Genomic DNA, 21,616 nt, shown 5'->3' with positions numbered 1-21,616 from the left:
GGAAGGAAGGAATTGAACAAGATATGAAAGACAGAGCTATCCAGGGAAACGAGTGAATAGATAGAAGAGATAGGAGCTTATTAACCTCAACTACCTTATACATTATTACAACCATGAGTATCTGCTGTCATAAGAACGAAACAATTTGTTTGTACTCGTTTTTATTATTAGTGACGTGGGATTAAGTATTGAATGGTTCGACTGTAGAATCCTAATTGTTGTTTGATTATTTTGCAGCAGGTAACAACATAAATAAGAGAGTTAGTAAAATCACGACTCTTTTAATAACAAAAAATTTATTGAGAATAATTTATGAGTATAAAAATTGATAGGTAAATTAAATCTGAAAATATATACATGAAACATTAAATTTTCGAATAGTTTTTCTCTTATAGCCCGAGAAAAGATTATAACCGCAAAAAAACGACGTGGTGCAATCGAAGAAGAAAAAATTTGAAAAGTTTCCCGAGTTATAAAAGAAAAACGGTAAAACCTCATGATTTTTATCAAATTACACAATTTCATTGGAAAAAATTATAAATTTTAAAGTCTCGAAACCGGATTTTACTAGTCATACGTTGTTGGTGTCGCAGCTGTCGAATGGGCTGTAACGAAATTTAGAGGCGAAGAAGTAGTAGACAAAACGAACGGCACAGCTGTACTAGTCACTAATTCAATATTATCAATTACTTGTCCGTGATTATCGGTTAAAACGAACGAAGATGGAGTTGATAATGGTAGATATATACCCTGATCTCCATTATTTATTATCTGTGCTGATACAGCCGGTTGTCGGTAATGATTTATATTTTTCGAATGGTAAGTAAGTGGAGTACTAACTATAGTTGGAATATAACTGCCCGCATTCTGATAATCTCTTGCGTTTGTCGTATAGATCTGAACATTTATTGGAACAGGAAGCTGTAACATAAACAATATTTTCAATATTCAAGAAACATTAATCAATACTTGGAATTTACAATATAAAAAAGTATTTTTTAATTAAATTATTAACTATAACCTCAAAATTAATACTTTATCAAAATTTCTGTGTACTTGAAATGGAAAATATTAAGTCCAAGTATCAGAATCCAAGAGCTTTGCATTTTAGAAGCATTATTGATAATTGGCGGGTCGAGATTAATATTATGGATTCTAATCTTAAGCACTCTTAAGATTTTTCAATAGTGGCGAATTTAATTCCCTATAATGCCGTGAAGGTACCCGCCAATTTCCACAATCATGCTATGCTTTCAATCAGTCATGAAATCCGACGCGAAACGTACTTAGAAGCTTCTGCTGCAATAACTTTCGCTTCTTTAATTATATCTACCATCATTTCAGTAGTCATCCGCTTCCAGGCATCATTTACCTTATTTTTGTCTTTGTGATTCAAGTTTTTTGAGCCACACAGTATATTTTCACTATGCTAATGCTCTAGTTCGTCCGTACGACTTTGTAAGTATGGGAAGCGGCCGTCAATGTATATGGTTGAGCTACGCGCGAACCAGGCGCGAACTCTTTGACGCCTTGACTCCGATCGGAGAACAGCAGCCATGAACGCGCGTTCTCGCTTGTTTACGGCGCTTCACGGCATTGATCAACAAATAACAACTAAAGCGATGCACGGAATGAACATGAACACGACGCTGATTAGCTTGTAAGCATAACCTTAAAAGTACATTTATGTATATAGACGAATAAATCGGGGCTTGGAATCACACTACTGCTTTCCTCCATTTATTTTTTGTTCAAGGCTGCTTCACGCCATTTCTCTATTCCTACTCTTCCTAAATCTTCTCTACATACTTCTATCCACTTTTTCCGTGGACGCCATCTTTTCCTTTCCGCTATTTTTCCCTTTAACAAGGATCTTTTCACCCAACTGTCTTCGTCCATACTGGCTATATGCCTCATACAACGGAGTCTTTTCGCTCTGACCTCATGTTTATTTGGTATCCTTCTTTTTTTTATTGATCCAACACCCATTGCCATACAGCACCGTTGGTTGTATAACTGTCTTGTAACTTGATGAATCTTGAAATATCTTTTGATCTTAATAGTCCTCCTAGGGCTCCAAACGTTTTGCTCCTTGTCCTCAATCTTTTGTCAATTTCCCTGGTTTCCCTTCCTTCGTTTGTCACTGTCACTCCCAGGTATTGAACTCCTGGACTTGCCTACGCAGATGATGTAATAGAATGAAAAATTATCTAGAAAAACTGTTCCTACCATTTGAAAAGAAAGCTAAAGAATATGGATTGCGCATAAAAGAACAAAAGACCTAATAATGGAAATGGGAAAGTATCTGAAGAACTTTAGCCAATTGAAAGTAGCACAACGAGGAGTATAGATTCAGTCCAGGAGAGAGATTTAACAAAAAATTTGAAACGTCGATTAGATCCGGAGGCTAGTCACCAATTCCTGTCATGGAGTTTTCAAATGGAAAAATCCATAATTATTAAATTATCATTTGTAACTACAAGCTACATTAAAGAAGTGAGGTTAGCTTTTTGACGTTTATCATGGTTTCTTTGACTCTAGATGATCTCTCTCGCACATAACTTCTGAGAAAACGACAACCACGATTCAGGAAGAAAATTTGGCGCGTACAACGCTCGGAAAATTCCAGAAATTTGAAACAGCACAAAATGTTAGTGATTTTAAGAGGTTCACATCAAGAATTGATTACTTTTATTCGTATTACTCTTTTTAGAACCCCAAGCTAATGTTTATGAGAATAAGGCAATACATTAGTATCTACTGTACAGATAGTACACCGAGTTCACCTACAGACACAAAAGACGACTCCTTTCTTTGGAGAAGTGCCAGCTTGTGGAATCAGCTACCAAGGAGGGTCTACATACGTTCAATAACCACAGACATCTCCATAAGTTTAATAAACGGTTGTCTATAATTGCAGTACTGCACGTTAGAACAAAAGATGATTATTGATAATTTGTAATCTCCTCGTAGATTGTTGCCATCCACCAAGTCGCTTTAATGCATCAGTTTCTGCATCAACTAATACATTGGCTGACGATTTCCTCAAACAATGGCCAGTGTATTGCTTTGGTTTGTCTCCACAGTTGTTCCATGCTTTTTCCATTCCTGTGATTAACATACAAAAGAATTTTGAATCCAGGAGGATGTTAATTCATGTTGACATGTGGCACAAAATGTTTCTGATACTGGAGAGAGAAAATTCAAGTTTTCGAATTTTAAGTAACCTTAACAGTTTTTGTGGTTTGGAATTTGCTACTTCTTTCGCGCTGTTGCGACTTCGTTTCGATTTTCTGAGTATTAAGAAAAACCAAATGTCACTCCAAAATCGTGGGAGTTGCTGCTGCTCTAATTGAAGGAAAACAATTACACTGGTGGCGAACTTACAACGGATGAATGAAAAACGACCTGAAGAATATGGAAAGCGAAAATTAGAAAAATTCAAAAAGAGAGGTAGACAAAGAAAGATCTAGCTCTGAGTAGGAATGGTAAACAGTGCTGGTTCAATAATAGGTTTTGACTTCCAAATGTTTACACCTCTAATAGACCAGAATCGATAATTTTTGAAACCCAACAAAATAATAGTAGAATGAAATCTATTGCAGAAGGACAATATGATGAAAATAAAAATAATTCACGGGCGATCTGAGGTCAAGAAGAGGAAGGGGTTGAGTTTTTAAGGGTAAAAAAGTTAATTACTGGTGAAACTAAAAGTTTTATGAGAAAAATAGTAAAGTTGTAGGTTATAAGAAGATCTACAGCTTTTGTATTCACACTTTTTTCACGTAACCTCAAAATTTATGTGAAAAATTAAGTTTTCCGTTTTTAATTTTTATCTTTTACAAAAAACATTTTTTTTTTCACGAAATTTTGTGAAAAGTTAGCTTTTTATGTCCTATTTATACTGTAAATTATTTGATTTGGAATATCTATTTTTTTCACGTTATTTTCACATAATATCGAGAAAAACCCCTTGAAATCCCTAGATAAAAAAACTAGCATCCTAAATTTTTCTTCTATTACGTGCAATTTTTATTTGTTTATTAAATTTTTCCACTCCAATTACACGAAAAACGTGAGATTCCAATTTACAATGATGTATATAAGTAATTAGAGTCTAGAATTTTAATAAATCTCTAAAAATTGTACGTAATTATATACATAATTAAAAAAATTTCGTCTTATTTTTGCCTTTTCTGAGAAAGTTTACCATGGTGATGGTAATATTTTTTCACACCATCAAGAAATAGAGATTTCAACGAATAAAAATCTCACCGACTTTTTCGAAAAAGGTGATATTTTGACGGGATAATTTTCGTTCGAAAATTAGGGTATTTTTTCGATATAATGTCAAAATAACATGAAAAAATAAATATTCCAAGTCAAATAAATTACAGTGCATATGGGACCTAAAAAGGTAACTTTTCACAAAATTTCGTGAAAAAAAAATGTTTTTTGTAAAAGATAAAAATTAAAAACGAAAAACGAAAAACTCAATTTATCATATAAATTTTGAGGCTACGTGAAAACAATATAAATACAAATCTGCTATTTGACTTCTTTCTATAGGATTTTTTCCAGAAATCACGATTTACCCTTAAAAGCCCACCCCCTTCACCTCAGATCGCCCGTAAAAGATTTTTCCTTTCATTTTTATTACATTATTCTCCTTTTCCAATAGGTTTCATCCTACTATTATTTTTCACCCTTTTTATTATTTTTAAAAGTTTCTACCCTGGTATTTTTTAACCCTATTGAAGCAAACATACTGCGGCGGTACTTTAGTTTATATGTTTAAAGTTATCTCAACGTTTTCTTTACTTTAGTAGTGGTGACGATTGTATTGAGGAAAATTAAAAAAGAAAATTTTCGATAACAAAAATTTTCTCTCAGAAGGTAAGAATATATAACAAGTAAAACGTGACGGGTCCGATCCACTCTAGTAACTACGCGCGAAGAGACTTTCCCTTGTTCTAATTTAGAAGAGCCCAAGCCCTGCCATTATTTTCACATAGGTACCGACAAATCCCTTGAGGAATGAGGTGCTGTAAATTTGATTGATAAAATTTCATTGTTTCCAAGTAACACACGTTGATTATTTACCGAGGGGTTGTTCGGCGCCGTAATAGGAGGGATACTCCGAGCTATAAAGGGCAATAGATAGTAGATAGGAAAGGGAATTGGTACATAAAATATATAGATAACAATAACAAGATTGTTTTCGTTATTACAATCGCATTTTACATCACATAAATATAATTTTTCATTAAAAAAAGGTAACCTCAATTTTTCATACCGTAGATTTCATTTTTAGTGAATTTTTTTTTCAATTTGAAACGTAAATGACCGTCAACACAAACGGTATATACCTAATACATTACTCTCGCAGACGTATCGACCAATTACATTCCAATTTACAGTAAATTAACCAACCTGGTAATTTGCATTGGCACTAACTGCACCGCCATTAGAATATCCAGGACTTGGCGTTACTACGATATTCTCGTAGCCCCTGTCGTAGCTACCGTCGTAGTTAGCTGGAATTGCAGTTTTTAATTTGACCTCCTCGTCACCGCGGCCGCTTGATTGTGTTTCATCGTAATAATCAATTGGATATTTTCTATTCGTTTTAACTGGTACAAATTTTTTTACTGCAAGCTGTTCAATTCGATATATTGGATCTGAAAAATTCTATCCATTAGAGAACATCGAACAAATGTCGGAGTATTACACCCTTCATTTTTCAATTTCTTTTTTAAAAAAACCTAATATATAGTTTGACGATTAACTGTGTAAATTTAACAATCTCCCTCCAACCTCCAATATTAAACAAGTTCGATAAGATTCAAAGATGGTGTATATAAATCTAAACAGAATATGTTTGGACGTCTTTCTGCCTCCTAGTGCCGCCGTTCTTCAACACCATTTCGAGTATAGATGATAGTACAATCAAAGGCAGGACCAACTGATAAAATCGCTAACTTGATACTAGTTTTCAGTGATAAAACGTTGATTATCACGATTAAATTGAAATAGAGAATCTGAAAATCATCTTCAAAGTACAAAGAAATATTCTCTGTAGCTTCCGTGCATGGAAGATCATGGTGGTCAGATCAAACATTCATTACAGCTTTAATTGTAAGTTTTACATTATATTTTTTTTTTATAATTTTAATGGTTTATTGCTCATGATGTTATTTTGGTAGGTACACAAGAATATTCTGTTTCCAAGAAGCTAAACGATCAATTCTGATGTTTACTGTCTACAATTAATGAAACTGTTGGAGCTTGGCTGGGAAGTGATGTCACATCCCCCATACAGCCCTGATTTGGCACCATCTGATTATCATTTATTTCGAAGCTTCACATATGGCGATGACCTACGATCAGTTTTTTGCTGATAAGAACGAGAAATTTTATGAGCGCGGTATCATGAAGCTGAAAGAAATATGGCGAAAGGTGATTGAGCGAAAAGGGAAAATATATAATTGATTAAAAACTATTCTGTGTTAAATTTTATACTACAAAACCGAAATTACTTTTTCTCCAAGCCAATATTGATAACATATTTGTTGGAAAATTACTGTTTACTGATAAAGCTGATTTCACACGAGACGGTTTTATTAATTCTCATAATTTACATTTATATAAACAGTTAAATTAGAAATTCATTAGAATTTATTAGAATTAGAAACAATTTATGATAATTTTCTTCAGAATATCTTTTTATGGCCCACCTCCTGAACCATAAATATGTTCAGATTTTTTCTTCTACTCTTGCCACTACTAAAATGAATTTATTTCGAAAGTAGCAGGAATTTCCCCTACGTGACCGCCTTTATTGTAAGAATAAAGAAAAATGAGCAATAATACCAACCTTGACGATAGAAGTTAACTGTGTTTTCCTCACTATCTGTATATTTGACATCGGCCTTATAACCGTTTTGATCTGCTGTATAAGAGACAATTTGGAGTCTCCCGTCGGGCAATTTTACTCGGTATTCGCCATTTGTCGCCTTGGAATTTTGAACTTGAGAATGAGAAAAGTCATCACCGGAAGAATGATCCAATACTTTGTATGAGAAAGCGTAGTTTTGTTGGTTTGTTTGCTGGAAAATTAAATACGTAGGTCACTAGACCAGACCAAGGGAATCAGAATATGAAACTTTCTTTAATGTATGTCAATCTGATTGTTTGCATGATGCCGGTGCTCGGTAAGAGATGAAAATGAAATAAAAAATTTTATCTAAACTCTCTTTGAATAATCTCACGATTTCTATGGTTATAATGTAGAGAAAAATTCGCCATTTTGGAATACTGAAGATAAATATTCATGTCCTAGACGTGCTGTCTCAGTATTTCCCAAACTTTTTGTATCAGCTCCACCTTAGTCTTTCGGAAGTTCCTATGTAACAAACATGTTTTTCTCTATAAGGTTTCCTACAACTACTTCCCTCCACCGATTTCTTAGTCTACATATTTTCCTCTCGACTTCTGGTATCTTCTAATTTTGTCTGCTAAAGTTTCTCTTTTTTCCTCCTACATAGTTTCTTTTTGTTGTTATATTGACTTTTGCTTTTCTCGTCTCTATTATGCAACAGTTTTTGCTGTATTCCACTGTCACATTCCTCATCTAACCAACTTTTTCTTTTTGTGATTTTTTTAGTCGGAGATTTTTGTCGTGGTGGTTGTTACTGCTTGTTCAATTTTTCCCAGTTAATGTGCTTAAGTATTCTTCAATATTTATGGACACTTATTTCAAATTAACGCAAACCGAATGCTGTGAAACACTATAGAAGCTATCATGGGTCATTCAGATTCTATAGCGATGTTGTAAAATGTCTGGGACTCCCCGAGGAGCCTACCGTCTACTGTAGAGAAGTAGACGTCAAATACCCAGTTGAAATTTTGGTCTCGTAAGAACTTATAATTGAATTTTGTACCAAAATTGTACATTTAAATGGTCAGAAGCGTATACATTTGAAGTTACATCTACTTCAAAGAGCGTTTTTTAGTCTAATTCATACAACGTGGTGATTGAATCCAGCATGGACCGTCAGTATCAAATTGCGCCATTCGTGAATTGACTATTTTCTTTAACAATAACTTTTCTCGCGTGTAAAATTCCGAATTAGTTTAAGAACAAATCGCATGCGCAATTTCGAAATTGTCATTCGCGAGGGGTGAAACCTAAACTGATTCGGAATTTGAGCCAAGAACAAAGATATTACTTCAACAGTCGTTGAGATACGAAGACATCTAGAACGAATGTTATCAATACCTCAACATCCTTCTATGAATAATTTTTAATGTTGAATTTCTTCCTTCCAAATTTTTTAAATCGTATAACCAATATACGAGGTCTGGCTATTAAATAACGAGAATGGTTGCGAAAAAGGGTTTTATCATAAAAATTATTTTACATTCGAATGCTTCCCTTCAACATGTTCCCGTCCCCTCGCCACACACCTTTCCATAAGTTTTTTCCATTGATCGATCCAAGCAGTGCTGGAAGTGTTCTTTGGTGAGAGCGTTTAGGAGCTCTGCCGTTTTTTGCTTTACCGCTTCCATCGATTCAAATCGAGTCTCTTTCAAAGCAGATCTTTTACTAACCTTTCTAGGAAATCTGAGCAGTTCCGTTGTCCAAAGAGCTTTTGGTAAGGATGCTCATTCGACGATCTGCACGAACAATTTGGTTGATTTTGGTCATTGTTTCCGGAGTTGAAACAGTTACAGGGAGATCTGGGTGCTGGTCATTTTCAATGCTCTCTCGGCTCTCACTAAAGCGCTTACACCACTCAAAAACACGCGCACGAGATAGAGAATTGTCCCCATAAGCCTCTCGCAACAAATTATAGCATTCAGTCGAGGTTTTTTTCAATTTTACGAAAAATTTGTGATTAATACTTGCTTACTTGTTTTTGGCGCGAAAAAAAACATGTTCGTTTCAAACCGCTACTACACAAATATTATAATGGTAACAGAAACGTGTTTTGGGATGTGTATAGACAAGATAATTAGATACCCAACGCACTAATCGTTTTTTACCCCACCTCTCTAGAGCGCCTTCTAGACGCTCAGTCTGGTTATTTAATAACCAGACCTCGTACTCTAATGAACTGAAATTTATAGTCCACGGAAGATTTTTAATTTCACAAAACAATCGATAATCTTACGCAGGCCTCTGCACTTCCCTATTTATGATAAAGTGAACAACAGAAAAACCCTTGTTGAAGCATACCGCGTCTTATTTACTCTGGACAGAATTTGTTAAGTTTAATTACTTTTCGCTTGACATACTTCATAGTGAGGTATTTAAAGTATTCACAAAAGGAAACTCTACAGTTTACAAAACACTAAAACAATGTTTCAGTAACCGGGAGTAAGACAATTACTAGGTAAAGCGTACCTAAAATTTAATCTGAGGGAAACTAATGAATAAAATAACTTTTTGCTATCGTCAGATTGGGATCCGTTCGCTGGTTACCTAATTCGGTTTTGACGGAACTAGAATTTTTTTATCTCGTGGCATCATGCATAAAATTGGAACTGTATAATCAATTCAATTAACTCTATTATAACCTACACAGTACAGTGTAGTCAATTCTGTTTAAGAAAAATCCGGCATCAACGCACTCATACCATTTAATAATGCAGAACTCCGGCGCCATAATTTGAAAACGTACTTTCTCGTCGTACTTTTCTCGCCAAAATTGTTAGTTTTGTATGTCTAACGTCATATTTAACACATTAATCAATAACTAGATCAAAATGGTGGTTATTTAAGTTTGTTAAATTTGAAATAATGATATTTGATGATTTATACAACTCCCTCTTCAATATCGTCTGTTAATTTCTTACTCATTAACCATGGATGAAACATGGGTCTGCAAAGAAGGAAACGACGCTATCATCTGCAGGCATGGTCATGGCTACATTGAAAAAGGAAAAACTGTCAAAGGCAAGTATCTTGCGGAGTCGTTGCCACGTTTGAGCGAAGAAATCAAGCAAAAACGGCCGCATTTGACTGAGAATAAATTGTTGTTACATCAAGACGATGCACCAGCTAACACAACCGTTATTGCAATGGAAATAATTAATGAATTAAAGTTTTTAAAATTGAAGACTTGTCTGTCTTTAAAATAACACGCAAACGCCATTTATTTATATCTACCCTCAAAATTTGCATAATCCAGCGCCTCTGACTTTAGAGTCGAAGTAATTAAATATCTATCATGAAACTTAAAACATCAAAAGTTACATTTTGAACTTACAATATCCCGGACAAATGGAATATGACCTCTCGCCAACTTTTCAGGAGGAAGTTTAAGAACTTTAGCTCCGTGCTTTGCTAGGGCTTGCTCGAGTTGGGAATTAATCTTTTCATCCTGAAAATAAAACAAGGATTAATGTTTCACAAAGTGCAACAGGAAGGTTAAATTTCTGTACGTTATATAATTTTATCGAAGATTGTTTGGAAGAAACTCCAGAAAATATGATTTCGATTAATAAAATGAACGTCGAAAATCTTTGTTTCCAACTTTATATAACTTTTAGTACAATCAGTACTCATAAAGTATTATTAGAAATTCTGAAGAATAATGGATATATTATAAACATCTTTGGGAAAAAGACTTTATAGTAACATTGTCAAAAACTAAGACAAGAAGCTAAATGAGATGTAAATGAAAATGTGAAAATTACAGTATTTTGTAGTAAGTATGTATGCTACAAATTATATGTAATTATACTGAACTAAACAATTTATTTCTCGGATCAACTAAAATTTCGATACCGAGATGTGACAAAACTTCTCAAAGGATTGAACAATAAAGCAAGCGACTGGCCCAAATGTAATATCACCAATTTTATTAAAGAATTGCTTAGCTGAACTAACAATTCCGTTAGGCTATCATATTAAAATGCAGATTGGAAAATTGCTCGTCCTCAACCCATACAAAAAAAGGAAGAAAGACTGTTCCCAATAACAACCGTTTAATTGGTTGTTATTAACCAGCAAATCTGCTGATATCTTGAGTCTGCTAACATCATCATCGGCTTCCGTGATCATAGATCAACTGATGAATCTCCTGGTCTATGTCATCAACGTACGTAGTGGATTGAAGCTATTGAGAAATATGGAGAATCCAGAACAATCGCATTGGACATATCGAAGGCATTTGACGGGGTTTGTGACATGACAACCAAGGTAATTCTTTAAATTGTTCTTTAGCTTGATTCCTCAGTACTATTTGTGCTTGTTGAAGATTCAAGATAAAGATGGTAGTCTTGTTTCAAATGGTCTCTTCTCGCTTTGGAGACGAAACTCGAACTATGATTGAACATGACGAAACGACAACTTTACTGGTCTCGTGTATAAAGTCTCGCGTTTCGTACAACAATCTCGTGTGTAGATGGACATGGAAACTTAGCGGAAAAGTCAGATTTAAGAATGAATTTGGATATTTCGTATATCAAATGATAATGCACAAGCTTCAGAAATATTATCCACGCCTCCCAAATTAGTCCAAGTGGTCCAAGGGAAACTCGACGGAGATCTAAGTTGGATATAAAAGCGTAAGCGGAAATCCATGAAAATTTATTTGTTTTCGATAGTGAAAAACTAAAATTTTGACTTGACTTCTCTTATCAATATAGGCAGATACTACTTTGATTAGCTCAGCCACTGTTACTTGTGAAATTTGCAAATTTTATCTTCAGTACAATAAGTCGAGACTTGCCATTGCCGCGCCAGCCGTCATCCGGTTCGCAACGTTGGTTCAGACGTACAAATTAATGATTAATGATCTTTATGCGTTTTACTTTTTAGAATGTTCTGGATTTTTCTTCACATAACTCTGATTTTTAACAAAGGTAGGAAAAAAACAAAAGCCATTTATTTATTATATCAATCATCTTGATTATTTTTGAGTTCAATATTTATATCAATAGAAAACTTTTGGTAATTATCTAGATTAGGTTACACCCCTTCGACTTCGTTAAAATTTTAGTATGTTATAGAGAAAATTATACTGAAAAATTTGATGTATATATGTTGGGCGCGGAAATCATCCCTTCACATAGTTTTTTAACTTTGAAGTTCTAGAAAAAGAAAAATAATTTATGCATCATAGTTTAATTTCGCATGTCTAACCTAACCTAACCTAGCCTAACCTAACCTAACCTAACCTAACCTAACCTAACCTAACCTAACCTAATCTAACCTAACTTAACCTAACCTAATCTAACCTAACCACGAATTTGAACTAAGAATATTGAAACAGCAATACATGAAAATTCATAGAATTTTATCTTTTTCATGGTCAAACACGAATAAAAAAAAAACAAATATTGATAGATTTACTAACGATAGTCGTATGAAAACAAACTAGACTAAATTCTCTGCAAATTTTATGATACATGATGTCATCATGATGTATAAATTATTTTTCTTTTTCTGGAACTTCAAAGCTGAAACACTATGTGAAGGGATGATTTTCGCGCCCATAATTATCTCTATAACATACTAAAATTTTAACAAAGTCGAACCTAATCTAGATAATTACCGAAATTATTAGTTGTTTACATTTGTTTTAAAGCGTCAATATAAAAATTTATCTAACCTAACAACGTATTTTTCCTTTTAAGACGCCAAAAATCCTTTTAGATACAGAGTGTCTCATAAAAATTTAAAGTCAATAGAGTTTCTGTTTTCTGAGCTTCAGCCTAAGTAAATTCAAACCGAATTGGAATCAAGAACCGATTTGGTGAAGCAAGCAAGAAGAAAACCGAATATTCTACAGTATCCAGAGAACCGAGAAGATGTAAAATCGCAATATACGATCAGAATGTAGACCACCAGGACGACCACCTACAAGCTATTCTTCATCATCCCAGATGCAGCTGGGCAACCATTGATGCAAACATTGGACTATGAACGTACGATGAAGAAGAAGAAGAAGAAGAACCAATTTGGTTGCCATGTATTGTACATAAATAAAAATTGTAGTATTGTCTGATAGAGATTCATAAAATGGTAATGGGTTTTTATCAGCACAACTTATAACCACAAAGACGATGGTAAACACTATCGGACAAAAATTAAAAAGTCATTACATCACTCCTCGCACAGTATCCCTGTGTTATTATTTAATATGCTGAGAAGAACAACTTCCTAGGATGAAATTAGTTCTTAAACTAATATTGACAGTGTTAATGAATGTTTGAAAAGCAAAATTCACCCATTCGGAAAATCAGTGCTTCAAGATTGTCTTTAAAACGTACGGAAACTTCCTTTAATTTCAATATTGTCCAAAGAGGCAAATTAAATTACTTTTCCACCCTTATATGAAAGAAGCCCCTATTAAATAAATGAAAATCGTATTTCGCTTTTCATTAAATCGTTATTAAAATTTATATTAGTTGACAGCTATATTTGATTTTCTTAAAAATTATTTCTCCAATTAAATCATGTCACTTAATAAAAGAAATGTAAGTTCTTTTGATAGTGATGAACCTCTCGGTTCCTGCTCAACATAAACGAAACCACTTTTAAGTTTGAATGGATATTTAAAAGTTTTGTACTGAACCAAGTACATGGTCGAAAAATGAAGAAGTAAATTAATTAAATAAGTTTCGAGTTGCATCTGAAACGATAAAAGTTTCCTTCGTTAAGAACGTAATAATATTCAAGGCAACGACGACGATAATCATAATATAAAATCAAAGAACTTTATATTAATCACTATCCAAAGTGAAAATTTCGAAGAAAAAGAAAAATTTAAACGTCACAAGTTCAAACAGAAATATTATTCTATGTTCGTAATTATTTTTTTAATAAAATATATCTTATTATTCACTAGAATTTTTTTGAATTTGGTTGATTTTAATCTGCGCTAAAAAAAGATTGCCCCGACTCCTGCTGTAAACCATGCTTAAATTGTCCAATAAATTACATAGGAATGACTATGCAATATCTAGAAAATAGAATAAATGGTCACAAATATACCAAAAATGCATTACATCAACATGAACAAAATGAAAATCATTAATTTGATTCCAAAAATACCAAAATTTCAACTGGAGATGAAAATTAACAATCAAAAAAATCAAAATTTATTATCATTCAATCAATTAAAATTTGAAACTCATACAAAGTGAGTTTAATGTATGGAACGGCAGGTTTTGTTTTATAAACAATGTTTTTTAAGTGACTCCACAGGAAATAGTCTAAAGAATTCATGTCGGGTGATCGCGGGGGTTATTAGATAAAACCACGCCGTCCAATCCATCTTTTGGAAAACACATTATTTAGGTATTACCTCACCCCACACGCATAGTGGAGTGGGCACCATCTTGTTGTAGCCATATATAATTTCGAAAATGTATTTCTTCAAATGGGTAAACAACTACTTTCCTGGCTAATCCCTCTACGAATATTAACTCACAACACCTCTGAAGAACGTGATGTAAATCGACCTTTTTTCGATATTAATATCCCCAATGGCTCGTAATTATAACTATTGACTAGTTTCGACGTTATTACGTCTCATCAGAACAGTTTAAGAAGATTAATGCAGAAGTTAATAGTAGAGATCCGTATTATCGGCTACTACGGTAGATTTCTACCTGACCAATGGTTCGCAGTTGGAAGTGAGAATGGCGCCACTTAGCGTTTTTTGGAAAATGTTTCACTACATGTACCAAACTCGACGCTGTTCGACGTTGTCTACAGTTCGGGTCTCAAGTCCGAACGAGGGGTGTTAAACTACTCTGATGGGACTTAATAACGTCGAAACTAGTCAGTAGTGACAATTTCTCCTTCCAATTGCGAGCCAAGGTCGAGGTATTAGCCAGGAAAGTAGTTGTTTTCTCCTTTTCAATAACGGCGGAATACATTTTCGAAATATTGATTGAAACATTTCAGGATTGAATAGTAGAAATCCTTTATTTTATTATATCACTATGGTTGCTTTTAAGTTAAGAGTGTGCAATATAAATTGATTCCGATTTTCTTCAAAGTAAACTTCTGGTGTCTGTTCCACTTATTAAAACACATAAAATATACCTTTATGGTCGTTTGTTTCGAGATCAAATCTCGTTAAATCCGGATAGTTTTACAAGAAACCTATTTTCTTGACAATATTTGTTATCCAAAATGTCGTAATTTCAACGTAATAAATTGATACAGCTAAAGATAAAAACAACAATGGAGTAGAAAATAATAATAAATCTGGTCAAAGAAATTTTCAACTGCATTTCGTGTGTTTTTTCGGTAAACATTTAAACGACATTGAGTAATCTCCACTTGATGAAACGTGTCTAGATTTCAAATAGCAGACTATGTGATCGAAGAATTCACACCATGTTACGATTCTTACAAAATGAACTGACTAATTTCTGCATGGCATGAATATTCATCTTCTACAATAGAGAATAAATTCACACATCAACTTCGAATGCAATATGAAAAAGAAAATCGTTATAATTGTACCAGCATTCCGTTGTTCTTTGTTAAACTTTTTACGAAATATTATGAATGAAAAATAAAGGGTTGCAATATAATTTTCATAATCGTAGATAATAATCAGAATTAGAGTGAATTTACAGTGGGAAACAACAATGATGCAATTTTAAATTGGCCCGTGAATAATTTTTCGATATTGACAGTAACATTAAATGCTTTTAGCCTATCATGAACAAATATTCGAGAAAATCAATTTTTCCTTTTTTTGCGATCTCAAACTATGGATATAATTGCAAAATGTCAACTAATATACAGAGTGTCCCACGTCGAGATAAAACTATCGATATAAGGGTGATTCCGTTCTAACTGTGATATTCAATGTCCTGTATTGTTTTTTTGTACTAGTCATTAATTAATAATCAATTAATAAAAATTTTGTGTTAATTGAATAATTCTTAAGATATTTAAACATTATTTTTATACAATATAACTTGCCACTTAAAGAAAACTTATACTACATCACTTGAATGTCAGTACCGTGTCATGTCCATTCCTAGAATTTACCGATAAATTATTAATTTTTTTTGTCGTAACAAATGATTTAAACTAATTACCTTATAAATTCTAATGTTTATGATCAAACTGAGGAAAATTGATGCACTTGTTGTTTAATATCTTAAGTTACCATACATCACTTGAATGTCAGTACCGTGTCATGTCCATTCCTAGAATTTACCGATAAATTATTAATTTTTTTTGTCGTAACAAATGATTTAAACTAATTACCTTATAAATTCTAATGTTTATGATCAAACTGAGGAAAATTGATGCACTTGTTGTTTAATATCTTAAGTTACCATGTCAGTACCGTGGATAAATGAGTCAGTACCGTGGAACTCAAAATCCGACATTTGTGTCTTGCTCGTGATACTTTGAAGTTGTAGTAAATTCCTCTTAGAGTTTTATTTTTACAGTAAAATAGATGAATAATATGCATAAAAAAGTTAGAAAAGTTAAATTTTAAAATCTTGAAATTTTGAATACAAAAAATCATAGTTAGAACGGAATCACCCATAAGGCAAAATACTTATAGTAGAATCAGGAAAATTTCTACACTTGAGTTTTAGAATACAATATTTTTAATTGAAATATTTTAAAAGATGGACGACTTCCGGTTCTACCGGAAATCGACTGTAAATTCGTTATTTTTAATAGAACACCCTGTATATTAATACATTTTTGAAATTTACGTAAAATTTTAGTATACTTTTGTCTTAAAACTTTTTTCGAAAAATGCATACTTTTTGAGTTATTAATTTTTTTGTAAAACATTTAACCGTTGCAGACCCTTATAAATTATTTTTTTAAGAGGATACCCTTAAAGATATGAAAATGGTTTCTATTCGGTTGCTTTTAGCAAGGTCAGACGTATTTAAATCTGTTGATAAATTTTTCATTTTATAAGCATTGTAGTGGCTAGAGAACGAGGCGCATATGCGGTAGGTCCCAGGTTCAAATCTCGCTGATGTAATTTTTTTATTTTTCTACTTATGTACTAGTAATTATTTTCAGGTGGAATTTATACACGCCAAAGAGAAGTTGATAAATTCAATAACACGTTTCGTTAATTTGTTCTAATCTTGATTAAAATGTTCAAAATATTAATAAATGAATTTTATAACGAAAATTACTTCTGTATTCTATATTTTGATAAAATTTTCGATGGTTAAAAAAATATTATATACAATTCGTGTGTAAAGGTATTTTTTTGACTGTCATAATAATCCCATTCGTCGAAAAAACGCTATTTTACACACTAAATTATTAAATCAATGACCGAAGACTGTTTTCCATGCTATCCTTTAAAAAAAGTTCCGAAATTTCAATGACAAAGTTTGAAAATTGAAATAAAGTATTAAAATATAGTGAAGACGTAAAATAGAAATTGGTGATTATAATTTTTCTTGTATATAGATCAATGTCGTTGGTGCCAACATCACTTTAGTCCAATAAACCTTGTTTAATTTGGAGACACAACATGTAGAGACTTTGATTTTTCATATTATCAAGCAAGACAAAAATTTCGAAAAGAGTGAAGTTGCATTATTCCATAAAAACTCAATAAATGTAATGCATCAAAAAAATAGATATTAATGATGATATTTTATGAAAAATTATGTCAAATTGGTATGTGCAACTTCTGTTAGCAGCTCACACCAAAAGATGCACTGGAGCCTCAATGAACACCTGAAGACGCTAGACTGATAATTCGGCGTGCGGATTCTGTTGCAAAGAGGACGAAACCTCTATCCACATTCTCTCGAAGTGTGGAACCCTAAGGAAGTCCGGAGCACTACACCTAGGAGTGTATGGAATAGAAGACGTAGATTCTGAACTTTCTAAAAGGAGCGAGATTAATAGATCAACTGTTAACACTGGGTTCCCCAGTATCTCAACAAGAAAGGTGGGCTCAATAGATCCTTTGGGTCGCGGTGTAGGTGTGTGACACCACCATATCTACAGACATACAAAGTTAAGGGTAACTCGGGGCTAGGTTGTGGTGAAGACAATTTGCGTAAAGTCGTTCGTAATATTAATTTCCAATAGAATTGAGCATAATTTTTTAGAGCTGACTTATCCTCATAACTATCAATAAATGAAAGATTTCCATGACAAAAACAAAATATATCGATGAATGGATTTTTGTGGAACCATAGAAGAAACGAAAACCCTTAATCCCAATGTTTAACATAAATCCATATATCGATAAGGTCTCAATCGAGCAACAAAAAATTTTAAATTCGCATAATGCATTCTAATTATTGATAATAATTGATGGATAATTGATTTTTACGTTCTCTTGAAATTGTGGTACAAATTGTGTAACTAGCAACCTCTATAAGAATCAGATATAAAAACGGACTCAAGGGATGTATCAGCTTCTGTTTTAAAGTCTTTATCAAAATAGAAAAGTCAAAACGTCAAAAATGATTGAAAAAACTGATTTTTAAACAGAAGAGACCTAAAAACATTTAGAAGCATCAATTTATAGGTCTAAGAAATAAGAAATTGAAGTATTTTTTTATATAAAGCCCTTTATCTTGAATACGGATGGCGTTACGAAAATTTTTGACTCAGCAACCCACATTTATTTTTCAGTTTTCCATCTATCTTACACCTTCTCACCTTTTAAACACCTTGTATAAAGAAAATATGCAAATATAGAAATAGAAAGCGACTTCATCTGACTAATGTACCTGAATTTCTACTCTTCCTATGTTTTTCTTTTTATATTTCCTTTTAACTTTCTGGTAAGGAACGTCTTGTATGCGGTTGTCCCTTGGAGAACTGACGACGGGATCAGTGGTAACATCTTCATTAGTAAGAAACACTACAGGACCGAACTTTTCCGATCTGCTACCAGAGGGACTTTGGTATGAGTGCTGAGTGTAATTATGAGGATTTAAATCTTGCTCTCGCACAGGTTTTTCAACTGAAAGAACGCAGTGGAGTGAACAGAATAAAATTATTTCGTAAAACTGAAACAATAAATTCAAATTAGAAAAAATATACCGTTTTTTGGTAAAATGAAAAACGCGATGGAAATCATTGAACTGTTTACTTAAGAAAGTATAAAATATAGTGGAAAACAAATTACAGTTGTCCTTATCTATATAATTAATATATTGGGTTGCATTATGAAAAAATATCTTCAGCAGATGATTCATTTTTCTCCACCTCTTATAGGTTTTTGATCAGTACCTAATTTTTATTTCAGAGTCATCTCTGTAAATTACTAAACACAATTTTCTCGTTCCAAAGATCGCGGTTGAGAATTTTCCATTTTTTAATAAGTGCTTATTACTTACGAGGATGGTCTCAAATGAAGAAACGACTCCAGTTATTTTGAAGAAAATCCATAAAGCAGTACTGGATGATTATCGACTGAAAGTGCGCGAGCTAGCAGACATTTCAAAAAGTGCGGTACATCGCATATTAACTTCTTACCGGCAAGCAATTTTTGAGAGCAGCGAATAGCCATTAGTCACAGGGGGCTAGATCTAGACTATATGATGGATGAAGGAGCAATTCCAAGTGTAATTTGTTCAATTTAACCATCGTTTCCAACTACTTGTAAATCGGTGCTTTGTCTTAGTAAAACAGTGGTTTTTTCTTCGACATATGAGGCAGTTTTTCCTTGATTTTTGCATTCAAACGATCCAACAACTCTATGTAGTATTCGCTATTGATTGTCTCTACCTTTTGGACATAGTGGATGAACAATATTCCAAAATACTGAAGCCATAACCGTCCCAGCTGACTGTTGCGCTTTTGAACGCTTCAGACGTGGTTCACCGACTGCAGTCCACTCAGATGATGATCGTTTTGATTCCGGAGTGAAGTGATGACCATGAACATAACCAAAGACTGCTCTGAATCATCAACACGTTGTTGTTTTTGATCGACTGTGAGTAAACGCGACATCCTCTTTGAAAAAAGCTTTCTCGTAGTCAAATATTTATCCATAATTCTAAACATGCTATATTTTGATATCTTCACGGCCTCAGCTATCTCATACAATTTCCATTTAAGGTTAGATATAACCAAGTTGTAGATGTTTTTGATGTTTTCTGAGGTAAAGCGCAATGATAGAAGTGAAGCTTAAGGCTCAAACGACGTTTCAAACTACAGATACCGTTTTTTTTTCACGTTTTATTAATGGCGATTAGTGACAAATTTAAGCTTAAACGCTATCGGCAGTCTAGGGGTAGTTTAAACTTTAGTTTAACATAAAACTAACCTAACCTAACCTAACTTTCTCAAATTGTTTTTAAAATTTGTTGTGGTTCTACCGAAAACATGATTATGTTATTTTTATCAATAAATTCCTTTGCCAACTCTACAATTTTTTCCTTTTCCAACCAAGTTTCCGTTTCACTTTTTTTAGATTCGATTGATTCTTTGTATTTCTTCACGAGGTTAACCTAAGAAATTACACGATTTTTTCTGTTCTTTGTTTATTTTTGTTTATAAAACTTTCCTAAACTATCTAACTTGGTTATATTGGGAAGTACTGGCAGATAAATGTCTGTGTAACTGTAACCTCTGAAATAGAGTAACCTCCTTTATTATTGGTTTAAACTAGAGTTAAACAATGGTTTAAACTAGAGTTAAACAATGGTTTAAACTGTAGTTTAATCTCCGGTTTTACCCTAGTTTGTAAAATTGACACTTCAATTGGACGACAAAAACGTTTACAATTATCGTTGTCTGTACGACTACGTTTAAATTCAGCAAACCAATAATAAATAAAAATAGAAAAGTACCTTCACTTAAATGGCTTTCATTTTTTACTGACTAATAGAAATATCCTGAAATTTTACACTTGGTTATTTGAAAGTTGGTACTTCATAAACGTCATATGGATTTGACAAAGACAGTGCCATCTGTGTGTCAGCCACATGACTTATTAAGTGATGTTATATGTATACAATTTCACTTTAAAGAATTGAACAGAGGTTTAATATTTTTTAAATAATTCAGAATCACGAATATATTATATTAGGATTTTGAAGAAAATTTTGCAACATTTATAAAATTTTCAATTAGATTGAATCTACAAAGTAGATTAGGATTACTTTTGTTAGTAAAACATAAATACGTTTCAGTAATTTAAAAAACGTTAAAATTGTTTCTAATAATAAATCTTTTTAAATTGTTTAGTGTTAATTGTAATTGACTATAACTTGAAAAAAATAAATAAAAATAGACACTTACCATAATATTTCCGCTCAATTGACTGCTTATAACTATCATAAACGATTAAACGGTTAAATAAAAACATCAAATGTTGTTTTTCGTATAGTGCATGAATGCAATTGTGGTTCCCACTACTTTCAGTTTCATCAAAGATAATAATACATACGAGATACTTTTGTTTTATTACATGTGAATTACGAAAACAAATTTTAAAGTTGTGAGAACTTCGTTATATAAAGAGAAATTGAAATATTAGTATTAGTAATCAGTAGGAAATAAGGAGATAAATATTTTTTTTAAATGTTATATTTCAAATACCAATATGTTTAAAAGGCCAATAAAACTTTCTTAAAAGAAATCACAATATCTAAAATATATGAAACAACGCCC

The 21,616-nt window shown here is 32.8% G+C and overlaps 1 protein-coding gene across 1 annotated transcript; it reads right to left on the bottom strand.

Annotated features, from left to right (window-relative positions):
* Nucleotides 1–332: 332 nt before the first annotated feature.
* LOC130897402 (uncharacterized) lies at nt 333–21,351 on the bottom strand. The gene is made up of 6 exons (XM_057806238.1): nt 21,245–21,351; nt 18,724–19,005; nt 10,275–10,388; nt 6,878–7,109; nt 5,434–5,681; nt 333–921 (listed from the first exon to the last, which is right to left on the bottom strand). The coding sequence occupies exons 1-6, from the start codon at nt 21,281–21,283 to the stop codon at nt 568–570; spliced, it is 1,269 nt and encodes a 422-aa protein (XP_057662221.1). The 5' UTR covers nt 21,284–21,351; the 3' UTR covers nt 333–567.
* Nucleotides 21,352–21,616: the final 265 nt, after the last annotated feature.

This window comes from Diorhabda carinulata, chromosome 8, assembly GCF_026250575.1.
Source record: "Diorhabda carinulata isolate Delta chromosome 8, icDioCari1.1, whole genome shotgun sequence".
Classification (NCBI taxonomy): domain Eukaryota; kingdom Metazoa; phylum Arthropoda; class Insecta; order Coleoptera; family Chrysomelidae; genus Diorhabda; species Diorhabda carinulata.
This window is presented reverse-complemented; position numbering and strand designations above follow the sequence as displayed.

Coding starts and splice junctions, on each gene's coding strand:
- LOC130897402 (XM_057806238.1), bottom strand. CDS start 21,283: ATGATAGTTATAAGCAGTCAATTGAGCGGAAATATTATG. Junction 7,110..10,274: donor TTCCATTTGTCCGGGATATT/GTAAGTTCAAAA, acceptor TTAATTTTCCAG/CAAACAAACCAACAAAACTA. Junction 922..5,433: donor GTGCCAATGCAAATTACCAG/GTTGGTTAATTT, acceptor TTTATGTTACAG/CTTCCTGTTCCAATAAATGT.